Here is a 14,231-nt window from a genome sequence, read left to right on the forward strand (position 1 = left end):
AAGGAACTCTGAAATTTTAACAAAAATTTGATTAACTTAGGAAAAGATTTAATAAAATCACAAACTCTCCACACTGGTTTAACCTATGAACAATGTAAACCAGTATAGATCTAATATTTTATATTTTCGAGACATACAATTCACAAAGTTTCTGTTTTATTGCTTCCACCATGACCGGTGTGTTTGATAACATAATAGTCACTATTAGAAAATCATTGCTCATCGAATTTCTCGTTAGTTAAGAAAAAAAATAAAAAACAAAAAACAGGTAAGTTCGAGTAAACTTTTAAAAATCAGCAAAAATTGTCCCTAAAAATATTTTTAAACCAAAAGAAACGAAAAAAAAAGATCAGAATTATGACATTTTCATTTTTACATTTCCTCCTCACCCTCATCTTCCTCTTCTTCAACAATATGTGTAATTTCAGCTTCACCAGTGAGATCAGAATGATTATCTGGCTCATTTTTCACCAAAATACCACCATTTCCCAAAACATCTTCATTCTCCAGCAACGGAAGCCCAGTGATTGATGATTGTCCTGATGATGCACCAGCAAATCTTTCCACCTGCAAAACATATGTCAATATTTCTGTATTTTTCAATTTTTGAATTTAAAAAAATGAATAAATTTTGAATGGAATAATTTATACAACGATAAAACAGTACTATTTACGATAGATGAAATCTGACCCTAAAATTGAAATTCAGTTACATTACAATTTGAAAGTTTGAAAATATGTGAGCATAAATTACTAAATAAGAATATTTAAAATATGATATTAATTTTAAGAAAATTTCCCATATGCAATTGAAAAAAATGTTATAGATGCAAAATTAACAAATATCAAAAAATCAATTTTATGACTGCAAATGAATATATATTTTGAATAAAATGTGTAAAAAAAATTTATAATTAGAAATAAAATTGAAAGCAATAAAATGAATTATTATATCAATAAAATTATATCAATGAAAGGAAAAAACACACACCTCATCTTGTCCATTTTCTTCAATCATAACATCATCACCACTTATATCACTGTCCACCGATTGATCACCATCATTTTCCATTACAAAACGTTCCTGTGTTTGATCTGCATCACATAATATACTATCATCTACACCATAATCACCTCCTTCTGCATATGATTGTGCATCTTGTTCTGGCTCCAAACCTAAACACATGTTTATAAGTCGAATAAAAAAAAAAAAAAACTTTCATTTTATAAAATTCACTTCTAACTAATTGTATGTTTTTACCAGGAGCCAAAAGAGTTTAATTTCCAATTTTTCTCTATCGAGTTATTGTATTAATTGATTCTGCTAATAAAGAAATTATTATGTTCCTCTTTTACTACACATATTTATATCTAAATCCAATGAATTTCCTCGACAGCAACCTCTCCCAAAATAACAATTAAATTTTTAAATTATCCACGATAAACCACAGAAAAGCCAGTATTAGTTTTATCCATTTTCATCCATAAAATCTTACAACATGAAACATTAAAACGAAAATTTTAACTAACTAATATAAATATACTTTTTTAAAAAATAGCATTCATTGTAAACTTATATGACTTTATCATTCCGTATATGAAAGGAAAAAAAAAAAAACTAGCAATATAAAGCAAGATTAATCTCATACCTTCTCCTTGTCGTTCATCATCCGAATCTCCATCAGCTGCTTCACCGCCAAAATCTCTTTCAAGATTTGCATCAACGCTTTCCGGCTGATCATCATCAGTGGATCCAAGGACATCGAAAAATCGCCCCGATGATAAACTTTGTTTTCTAAAAAAAAAAAAAAAAAAAAAAATCAAAAAACTGATGAATAAATGATCATTAATACCCGAATCACAAAGATCTTTTTATCATTTTATATTTATTGAAACAAAATTAACAGTTTCATACAGTTTTTCGATATCAGCAGCAGTAGGTATTGGTGCATCAATAAAATACGCTGGATAACATTCACGGATAATTTCTTTAATTTCAACACGATATTTCCATCGCTCATCAATTGGATGCTCTTGACTGCTATGCATATCACGAATATGTTTAACTACCAAATCACGTGACTGATTTCCCTTTAACACATAAATTTTTTATGATTTGGAATGTTTCAGCTGTCGAAATTATCTTAATAATGAACTATTAAATTTTAATTACTGATCTGAATCAGCTAATAAAAAAGATTAATTTTGAATTCCATAGGCGATAAAATAAACGCTTTAATAATTCCTATGATTATAGAATCGATGAAAAAGTGTCTTTTTTAAAAGTATCATTCATAGTATAGTTTGGATTTCTTCAAAGTCTTCCTGGATCTCCATAACTTTTCCCATAGTAGAAAAAATTTTACTCATTTTTAACACCTACTCTACTCAGCTAGCAAAAAAAAACACTTAAAATACAGTTAGGAAAACGAAAAAAAACTTTTTGAAGTTAAAAATTCCAAAGAGCTAGAAAAAAAACTTACAATATCACACTGCGGACATAGAAATAGCTGTACATCCAAATGTTTGTATGCATGATCGCTTAACCGTGATGTTGTTAGCAAACCGCATTTCTGCAAATCATTTTTTTTTTTTGAATTTTTTCTTGAGAAATTTTAAGTTTAATTCTTACAAATTCTCTGAAATAAGTATAACCTGACAATGTGCAGCTTCGTTGAAGCGCTTTTTGAAATACTGTGCACCACCTAATCGCATACTGATTTCACGTAATTTTGCCATTTCTTTACGCTTCAATTTGGATGGAGGTTTACGTATTCCGAAACGACGATTTCTGGCTTTTCTCATACGATCACGATATGATGACGTTGATGAAAATGATCGTGAAATAATCGGCGATGATTCAGATTGATCTAGCATCAATTGCGATGAGTCAATATCATGCAGTGCTGATGATGCTTTTACATCATATTCATCCTAGAAAATTCCAATATTATTAACGCCAGTATTAACGAGATACAACTGCTACTTTAATTGATCAAAAAAGAAAATTCAAAATACCAATACTTTTCTTCTCAATCGACCATTGCAAAGTTTCATAAACTGAGTACAGAGTTTTTCACTTCAAAAAACGATCATTTAGAAATTAGAATTAAAAATCGAACTCTTAGAACTGGTAATTTGTGTATCTCTATACTTACCACCCCATATGTTGTTGAATTTGCAATTTCATCTGAAATCATAGATGCACAAGCAGTATTATCATTTGCTATAGATTCTGCAACCAATCCTTCATCGTTAACTACTTGATCCGATAGCTAAAACATACAACATTAAGAAATTCCTAACGATATGGATTAAAATCTAGCAAATATCATGCATCATTCATTTTCAGAATACATAATAAAAAATATCAATGTCTGTATCAAAAAAACTGACAGAAATATATTAATTTCGACAATAAACTGATTGAAGTTACAAAATTAATCTATTATACACAAGCTATCCCAGGATAGAAAAGTCTTTCGATTTTTTTCCAAAAAATCAATTCTTTAAAACTATTCATTTTCTGAAGCACCTATACAAATAATACTACAACCGTTAAAATTCTAACTTTTACTAAGCAATATAATATCTTTTACTGAGTATGCATATGTAAATTAATTTAGCAATTATTAACTTATAAGCAGATAACTTTGCAGCTAACCAATTTATCGTTTTCATATGTGACTAATGTAATCTAATAAAATGATAAGAAAATTTACCTTGTACTGTATACGGTTATCATGCAGTGATGTTGGCTGTAAACCGAAACACTGCTCAGTCATTGCTTTTACTTCATCTGAATATTCCTAAAATAATTTCATCCTGTAATTAAATTTAGAATATTTAAAGAACTGAACACTAAATACACATACATACCATACACACACACACATTCAAAACAAATACGAATAATAGGAAACCTCAACACGATCTTCACAACAGTCTTCTGTACCATGTTCTCTTCTTCCATGACATACAACAGCTTGTTTTCGATCATGACCAAAATCACAAAATTTACATATGTAACGATTAATACCAAGATCTTTGGACATATGCCATAGAACATGAAAACCACGTATCTAAAAAATAAAATTTTCAAGATAAGAAATAATAAAAAATCAATTTAACAAAAAAGCTGGATTAAGAATCAATTGTTAAAAATCTCATTTCTCCTACTGTTCATATCACTATGAAGTTTAGACAAATTAAGGGATAAATTAATTTTACAACACATTAGAAGATACAAAGTGATAAATTAAGGAAAATGAATTTCTATTTATTATTATACTCAAACATTTATTGTGAAAATGTGTTCATAAATAAATAACTATATCACCTTATTATGTAATAATTTGTGACATTTTTGACAATGCAATTGTTGATCATCAGTTTGTTCTATCGATGAAATTTCTTGTGATGTTGATGGAACAGATGGAAGGAAATGTTGCTGCTGCTGTGATTGTTCTATTGTATTGCATCGATTTTCCTGCATTGCAGCCATTCTTTGTGCATTCAACGCTGCAGTTGCTACTGCAACTCGAGCTGTAGCAACAGCACGAGCTGCTGCAACAGCTAAAGCCTATAATTTAATACTTTTCCAAATTTACTAACATTCTTTTTAAAAGTTTATTTTTCAATTCACACATATCGTTTTAATGATTCTATTAAAAAAAAAAAGCTCAGATTTACTCTTTCAGCTGCTCTTTTCTTCCTCCTTGAATTTCTCGGGTTTCGAGCCTGCGCTGCCATCATCTGATCGTAAATCATTTGTGCACGTGCAGCAGTAGGACCGGGTTTATTACCCGTTGTTCCCAAAAGATCTAGCGATACTTCCTATAAATAAAGAAAAAGACACATTTGATATAAACTATTACAGTAACTGAGAATAAATTTTATAATTCTATGTAGAAATAATTATGGTCACAAAATTTTACCTGCGATATTTTGAATAATTCAGCTGTTCGATCCTCGATTAACATTGGATTTATTGCACCGTGCACCTTCGATTGATGATTTTCCATCTGATCTTTCCTATAGTGCTGCACTTGACAAGCTGGATACTTGCAACGGAAACGGAAAAGCTACAAATTCCAGCATTGACTAATTTATAACTAAATTCAAGAAACACCATTACAATCAATCATACTGAATATCATGTGCAAAAAGTCAAACAATCCAGAAAAACCATTCTATTATTATTATTCATCATTTTATCAACAGTTAATATTCATAAAGATAATTTATATTTCTAACCTGACGATCCTTCGCCATGTGATAAAAAATATGCATTTGTCGCGCACCAGCGGTAATAAGCTGTTTACATTTGCATATACCCATCATGCGTCTTTTTGCTAAGCTTAAAAATGCTCAAATTTAACCGCACATCCAAGTCAGAAAGATAAAAATTATTTCCGGATTTACATTTTTAGAAATTAATAATACAAATAATTTGATCTTTAAACGAAATATTTTTGAACCTGAGCAAACATAGATTAATGTAAATAAACCTGCTCTTAGTAGCTCTAGGACGTTCATTTCTTGTGCTAGAATCGGTGATATTACCACTATCGTGAATACTACTATTAGCACCACGATTTCGCCGTTTCCATGGAATAGATATATCACCAGCACTAAATATCTCAGCGACATTTCCCAATATATCTGTCGCATCCTGTCCACCATCAATTGCTGTCGCTGCTAACAATGCTTCATCAGATTGCTCAGCTGCTGTAAAAATAAGCAGCAAATTAATTCTTAAAAGCATAAATGAAAAGAGTAACAGATATCATGCTGAGTAATAAAGACTAATATATAACATTGGTAACCAATACAGCCTAAGCATGCTCAGGATTGATGTTTTCAATCATATTCCATGTCTTCAAGTAGGACAAATTTATGAAAACTCAAGAAATGAGTATCCATGAAAAATGCTAGTAACGTTTTAAAATAAATGCTTACAAGCTATTATATTAAAATAAACATTTCCTATCGTTTACTTTAAAATGGAAGTTAATGCAAAAAGAATAAACGAGTTTAAGAATAACTACCCAACCAACGTAAGGAAATATAAAGAAGTTGATGTACAATAAATAACTAATACATACAGTAAATAACAAAAAAAAAAAAAAAAAACTAACGCAGTAGTAATGTTACATAATAAGCAAACATTTAAATGAATGGTCAAATAAATTGCAAATAATATTAGCATTAAATGACATATAAATAGCAATTAATAAATATTACAAAGAAAATTGGCAAAAAAAGAAAATAATTACTTGATTCTTCCATTGCAACATCAAATGCACTTTTTATATCATGCATACCATTTGTTATACTAGTATTAAATTCATCGTCTAATTCTCCTCCAATTCCAATTCCACCATCTTCAGTACCAGTTCCTTCCACACAACCATCCTGTTCATCAGCATTTTCATGAGTTGCGACACGTATTGCCGATAACACCGCATCAGTATTTGTATTCCATGACATTGCATTATCACTAAGAGAAATAACTTGTTTAGAACATGAATACAATCAACTAATGGTAAAAAATAATGTAAAATATTGTAAATATTCTTATTTACATCATACACATTATTATATGCTATCAATGTGATACTGATAGGTTAATACTAAATGTTATACTTGTAGATTAATCACACTGCACATTTAAATTTGACATATAATTAGGAAATAATTACCTTGCAGGTCGTTTTTTTGAAATAACAGTTGCTGTCGCTCCAACAGTTGCCGTTGGTGTAAGACCAGATCTTTGTAATTGTTGATTCACTGATATACGACCATTTGTCAATGTATTGATATTAAGCACAGGACTTTCAGCATTTGTTTCATGTGATGGAGATAAACTTGCCGTAGATCGTCTATCCTAAAATTCTCAAAATATGATAATCAATATCATCTGAATTTTTTCGAAAATTTTATTTTAATAATGCTAAAAAAAGGAGTGGATGAAAGAATATCATCAGATACTTACTGTCACTTTCATCACGCCATTTTTCAAACCAGAAATATCCAGATCAGATTTTATACAAAACTAAATGCTTCACAACAAATTTATTGTACTTTAAAAAGACACCCCTTTTAAACAACATAATTTACAGTATAAACAATTCCACACTATCTTCTGATACTTTTATGTTACAAAAAAGAAAAAAAGAAACTAACCAAATCACTTGTATGAGTTATGAGTCTTTCTCTCATGTTATTCACCGGAAATGTTGTTGAGTGGAAATGTGATGGCGGTAATGTTGTTGTTGTTGTCGTTACAGTTGCTGATGGCTGTGAATTGCTAATCAGTGATGGTTGTTGTGCACGACGTGCATTCATCAAACAACGATCCATCATTAATTGAAGCAACCGTTTTGCAGTAGGATTGTCATGATACGCATAAATATACTGTTAACGAAATAAAAATACTGTTACTGTCATCGAAATATGAATTTCAGTTGATAAGGGGATTGAAAAAGTAATTCAAAGATATTGAATAAGGAATATTATATAAGAAATATTAGTGTATTAGTGCGTACTAATTTCTAATAATAAGAAATATTAGTGGGTACTGATTTCCTCCTTTTCCATTCAATTTAAAGAATTGATTCAAAGTATCAGTACTCTCACATATCATGAGCACTTTTATAAATGAAAAACTTTTGAAAAATCTACGAAGAATTCGTTCGATCGATCAACTCATTCATTCGTCATATCTGGCTGACGCATTATTGATAAATTTTAGGATTCCCCTTTCTCGACTATGAAATAATCTAACACTTTTTATGAACGACCGAACAAACAATTGCTGGATGATTTAGTAATATTTGATCCTTAATATTTCTTCCAGCTCATTGTTTATCAAGATTAAATTATAATAATTATTTCAACTGTAACAATAAAATGGTCCTACTTTATGCTCATAATTTTTTCGATGTGTTGAGTGAACATGTTCGCGCAATTGAAAATCGGTCGATCTTTCCGCATAACATTCAGTGCATTGAAAAGGACTCCAATGTAAATGTTCCACTTTTATATGTACCTGAAAAATTTTCAAAATGTCTGACTACATCTTTTTCCCTTTTATTTGAATAGAATTTTTAAGAATTTTTGCCGTTTTTTCTATTTATTCGAATACATTTTACAACTCTTAATGTTATTGCCCATTATTTAATGTTCAGATTGGTGCACTTTTTTTTTTCTAATTTCCAGACAACCCTACAATAATTGATTTGGTCCAGCAAATTACCTCCATTTCTTCACTACTCATTTTGCAGATACCACATTCAGGACAACGCAAATATACTGGTGGTAGCGGCGGTAAAGTGAGCAAATTTGGTAAGTAAATTATTGGTGCGCCAGGTCCTGGTCCATAGGCATATGTATTTCCACCTGAAATTACCAAATTTTATAAAAAAAAGTTTCGCATACTAAACGGGACATTAATAAAGATGATGGGAAGACTTCCTCGCAAGTGATTAGTGATGATTTTTTCAGATTAAATCCTTCGTTTCAGATTAAATTCTTCGTTCGATTTTACAACAATTTAAATATCATTCTAATGGTTCAATCTCTTATTTAAAGGAACTAAATCTCTATCTGGACCTATTTATTTGTTTCAAATCCCTCTCCTTTAAACATTATCTCTCATGATTTTTTACAAATGAAACTTACATATCAACTAAAAAATCTTCTGAATCTTTAAAACAAATTAATTTAAAAGAAAGTTTTACTTATTGGAGATGGAAAATTATCGGCTCCCGAAACATTAGGCCATAAATCCACCTCGCTATTAACTTGCTGGAATTTTTGGCAAAATTCAATTTTAACAAATAATTTTTTAAAAAAGAAAAAAAAATATATAGTTAATAAGAATAAAATGTCTTAGCATCTTGATTTATTATAACCTTCAGTGCTTTTGAATTATCACACCAGATGGGTAAAAAATATGATGACATGCTGCTCTACAAGCTTTTTTCTTTAAATTTATGGATTCAAAAATATTAACTAATACATCTCAAACATTATCAAATAGTCTAGTATAAACAACTTACTGGTTGTTGAAAAGATGGAAAATTCCGTCCTACATATTGTTGCATTTCTTCACGTGATCGTTGTTCTGCTCGTCCTGATCCGTTTGATATGCCACTAGCAGCTGAAATAAATCAAAAAAAACAACATGGAAATCTATAATTTTTTTTCCGATAATCATCTGGCTATAATATGATAAAATCAAAAGATTAGAGATAGATGGCAAGCATAACAATGTCAAAAAAAAAAAAAAAAAAAACTAGAAGTATAAACAACACTTTATCATTCAGAATCACAATGATCATTTCAATTATTTCAAAGAAAAGTACAAAAAATTTGAATAGTTATCCTATATCGTCAATCTTATCAAGGTCATCAACAAATCATAACACATGAAAAAGAATGAAGGATTGGTTTTTTAATGACCTTGACCATAATAATGAAGTATATTATTAATCTTATGCATTATTATTTCGTTCAGTTTATTTATAACTATTAATCTAGAATCAGTTAACCGATTAAACCAAAAAAACTGGAAATCCATCAATTAAAAAAATATATCAATATGTAATTACCTTGAGTTGAAAGCATTAAACGATGCATAACACTATCTCGAACATTTGATGGCAAAGATGAAGTACCACCACCACCACCACCACCACGTTGCGTTTGCGCCGGTGCTCCACCACGAATCATCGTTTTGTTCTAATTTTCTCACCACCAATCGGTTTCCAAATAGCAAACTGATTCACCAAACTATCAGTTTGAAGCAAAAAAAGAAAAAAAAAAACAAAATTATAAACGAAATTTTCCAACCTGTAATTACAAATTACATTGAAATGTTGCAATAAATTATCGGTTTTATTAAATCAACAAAAATATTAAAAGACAATAAAAAAAAATTTCTTTTCACATCAAGAATCAAAAATTTACTTATCGCTAACAATAGTTGTACCAATATTGATGCTAATATTATTATTAATTAATTAATTATATGATATATGCTAGTACTAATAAAATATAATCACATTATCAATCACATCAGTAAAAATTTTTTTATAACAAATATTAATAAAATAGAAATATACATGAAATGTTAAAATATTTAAAAGAAAAAGAATTCAATCATCGCAATGATAAACCAGTAATAAACAATAATATTAGGTGACAAATCGATTAGAAATTGCTACGTTCTTACATTGAGTCTAAGACATCTAACAATGGCGTTATTGAAATTACGGCTCGAGACACCACTACTACTAACTAGTTGGATCATGAAAATTCATTTCAATTCACGTATCATCTCTATTTCCTATTTAAGTGCCACTTTTTTTCCTTTTAATCTTTCATTGCTTCTTTCTTTAGCTTTATCCTATCTTCTAATATAGTTCAAACATTAATTTTAAATTTCTACTGAACTACTACTACAACACATAAACAGATGCATCTCACTGCAATAAAAAGTTTATTTTTTCTTTTGTACTAATTGAAATTGAAAATCTTTCCAATAATTGTGTAATAAAATAGTATTATTGGTACAAATGTTAACTATCGATAGAATTTCTCATATTTGTGACACTGTTGTTCTGAGAAGCTCACTGGAAGTGTCAAATGGAGCGCAAAAATGAGAAAACTGACTGTGTCTTGCGATTCCTGAGAAATCATTCGGGTTATGATTCATCAGATGGAAGAAGTGCACGATGAAACTCGTTGCTCCTTTAAAACTAAACTTTCCCCTCTCTCTCTCTCAATTTTTTTTTTTTTAACAAAAGAAAAGATATATATAGGATTTGGAATTTTGTTTATGAGCAACTTGCTATTATTTGTTAAAGATGTTGAAGAAATGCGGTAACAAAAGAAAATTTTATTATAGTAAAAAGTTAGCAAAAGGTCAAGTGTCAAAAAGTAAACGGAATTGCTACTAACTATTAAATGTCAAATAAGCTATAAAATTTTTTCATTAACATTGTATCAGATGAAATGCTGTTGAATTTTTTTTTTTGCAAATATAATGGATAATGAAAAGAAAATGTATTAGTAGTAGATGGATGTAGAAGAACAGAGAAGGAATAAAGCAGGACAAATTCAGTGTTAGTTTAAAAAAAAAAATTTCAATTTCTCTTTAGTGCCATTTGAAATGAATGAAATTTCGTAAGAGACATAAGCTAACAAAAAATATTTCAACACTATAAATGATGACATTTTGTGACACGGAAATATAGAAGGAGATTTAAACGAAGAAATGAATGATTGAGAAAGGTGTGTAGTAGAAAACGAAAAAATGATTTAGAAAGAAATGATGAAATTCACAACTAGTACGAAACGGATTACAGCCATAACAGAGTTAGAAGATTCGATGGAAGCAAAAAAGTGAAATTTGAGTTGAGAAATCAAAGAAGAAAATCAAACATCAAATCAAAGTTTGTCGAAGAAGAAATGAAAAAAAAAAAAAAAAAAAAGAGATTCGTTGAAAATGAAGACTGTTCATGTTGTTGAAATGAAATTTAAACAGACAATGATGACAGTGATGATGACAATAATTTCAATAGTTTAAGAATTACCATTGGATGATGATGATAACTGTGGAAGTCAAAAAATTACATCGGATTGGTGACAATTGTATGAGTCAAAAAATTACAGCGAATGATGACAACTGTAAGAGTTAAGAATTATTGGGGAATGGCAGATTTTCAATGAAATTTCCTTTACAATAATAATCTTTAAAAAAAAAAAAATAATGATAATGAAGAGAAATTAAATACAAAATGCGTATTATACTAATCATTTAACAATTATAAACTTTGAATATGAGTAGAATATTTGTAAATAATAAACAATTTTAATCAATGAGTAAATGAAAACAAACAAACAAACAAATACATGCACTGAACTTTTTTTTTGACAATAGAAAAAAAAAAGAAACCAAACAAAATCCATAAACAATTCGACAATATATGACAATTTTAAAATTCTAAAATAGAAGGAAAAGAAAAGGAAAGAAAAAAGATTCATATCGTTGAAAGTGACAAGAATCATTATTTTTTTTTTTTCTTCTTTTTTCCTTCTCTTTTTTTTTGTGAATGATAACATAAATGAAGAAAATTAAAAAGTATTGAAAGTAGAACGAATGTTAGATTGTGGAAGAAAGGTTATAACTGCAAAAAAAAAAAAAAAAAAAAAAAAGTTGAAGGTTATAAAAATCGTAGAAACAAACAGATATTTCTTTTTTTTTTTTTTTGCTGTTTGAGAGTTATAAAACAACAGTGTATGCATATTTATGTATGTATATGTGACTCAATGCAAATATAATACAAAAATATTTCAGGGATAACAATTTTACTCTTTTAAAAATCTTGTCTTAACAAAAAAAAAAAAGAAAAAAGAGAAGTATCATTATAAAATGCACTAAAGTAAATTTAAACATACTAACGAGTTTTTTTTTTCTTGAAGTAATTATAACAACTACAATGATTTTATATTTAAATATATATATTTTAAATATAAATATATATTATTATTAGTCTAAAAAAAATGAAATAAATTAAGAAATTTCAAAAAAAAAAAAAATTATTGAAACTCGAATGAAAGAAATATATTTGAAAAAGCCTATTAAAGCTTTTTTTACAAACATTTTTTTTTCTTTTTTGCAAAGTGTTAAATTATAAAAAAAGATATTTACAAACTATTAAATTAAAGAAATAGATTTGAAATTATTTTGCAATAAATTCTAACTTTTTTAATAAAATTTAGCAATACTTTCTATAATATAATATTACATTTATAATTGCAAAAAAAGGAAAAAAGAAAAAAGTTTTTCAAATATCATCTAATAATTTTGACATTGTTAACACCATTTAACATTTTCAACTAAACAAAGCAAACAAAAAAAAGAAACCAAAAAAAAAAAGAAAATTACAAACGAAATGTTAAAATTTAACATTATAAATTCAATTATAATTTGATCACAAGCAGTCATAAACGATATAAATATAAAGATAATTTAAATATTACAACGAAATTTTAAACAAAGGAAAGAAAAAAAAAATTATTACGAAAAATTAATTAACAAATTAAAAATCATGTCTGCTTTAATTAAAATTTATTGTAATAAAAGAAAAAGTAGGAATGATAATGTAATTGTTACAGTGATAAGATGAAAAAATAATAAAATTCAGAAAAGAAGAAAAAAGAAAGAAGAAGAAAGGACAACGAGAAATGAAAATAAGAAAAGCTAAAAGATAGTATCTGAAAGCACTTTAAAAAAAAAAAAAAAGGTATGCAAATAGAATTTCACTTCAAGTGAATCCCAAATAATATTCAAATCCTTGTATATGAAGAACAAACAATGATGAAGAAGGAAAAAGGAAAAGGAAGATGAAGATGAAGGAGGATGGATGGAAGAAGGAAGAAGGAAGAAGTAGAAATAGGGAAGAAGAAACAGTGAGATTAACAGCTGACATCGATGGACTTTCTGAAGAACGATAAGAAGAAGAAGACGAGATGACTTCTTCCTCTTCTTTCCCTCCTTTTTGCAGAAAATTTCAACAAACACAATGAGTCAATAACGATTAATAAACGTATAAGCGTAAAAGATAACTCAAACTAATCAACTAAACAAATCCAAAACCAATCCCAACAAGAGTCTTTTCATTTTGTCTTTTATCCTTTTTTAAAATCCTCAGATTTCTTCCCTTTTCACCTTCAACAATCATCTCGAATGATGACGATCATGATGATCATTTGACGATAGTGATTGATGATGGTAATGATGATGATGATGGTGCTAATGACGATGACGATGATGGTATGATGACAGTGACTGATAGTGACGATGACGATGATATGATGACACAAAAATAATGATGGTGATAACGGTGCTAACAACGATGATAATGATGGTGGTTAAAGACAATGATGATGATAGTGCTAACGACGATGGTGATGACAAAAACAGAACACCTAAAATTCAATATAATCCACTATAACTACTACTAATATAAAATACTACAATCATCACTTCGATATTATCACTAAGAATTGAGACTTAAAAATTTTCATTCTAGTCCTGTACAACGTAACAGAATCTGATTCAGTATCATTATATCACGAATAGCATTGATGGAAAATATTGCAGGGAGAAAAGGAAGTGAAGGAAGTTGAGAAGGGAATGTTGTTGATCAAATTAATAG

General features: G+C 28.6%; 2 protein-coding genes across 2 annotated transcripts; one reads left to right on the forward strand and one right to left on the reverse strand.

Moving 5' to 3' along the window:
• Window positions 1-372: 372 nt before the first annotated feature.
• Bma-sup-37 (Zinc finger, C2H2 type family protein) lies at window positions 373-9,738 on the reverse strand (the record flags this gene model as incomplete). The annotated part of the gene is made up of 22 exons (XM_043081516.1): window positions 373-567; window positions 992-1,176; window positions 1,650-1,795; window positions 1,916-2,091; window positions 2,484-2,573; window positions 2,656-2,934; window positions 3,159-3,275; window positions 3,723-3,809; window positions 3,924-4,082; window positions 4,340-4,582; window positions 4,693-4,836; window positions 4,938-5,084; window positions 5,257-5,359; window positions 5,511-5,730; window positions 6,279-6,502; window positions 6,705-6,889; window positions 7,189-7,419; window positions 7,925-8,053; window positions 8,261-8,403; window positions 8,745-8,811; window positions 9,066-9,166; window positions 9,618-9,738. 22 exons carry the CDS (start codon window positions 9,736-9,738, stop codon window positions 373-375), a joined length of 3,492 nt encoding a protein of 1,163 aa, XP_042937450.1.
• Window positions 9,739-13,432: 3,694 nt separating this feature from the next.
• Bm17744 (Uncharacterized protein) lies at window positions 13,433-13,902 on the forward strand (the record flags this gene model as incomplete). The annotated part of the gene is made up of 2 exons (XM_001893560.1): window positions 13,433-13,482; window positions 13,725-13,902. 2 exons carry the CDS (start codon window positions 13,433-13,435, stop codon window positions 13,900-13,902), a joined length of 228 nt encoding a protein of 75 aa, XP_001893595.1.
• Window positions 13,903-14,231: the final 329 nt, after the last annotated feature.

This window comes from Brugia malayi (genome assembly GCF_000002995.4).
Source record: "Brugia malayi strain FR3 genome assembly, contig: Bm_v4_Chr4_scaffold_001, whole genome shotgun sequence".
NCBI lineage: Eukaryota > Metazoa > Nematoda > Chromadorea > Rhabditida > Onchocercidae > Brugia > Brugia malayi.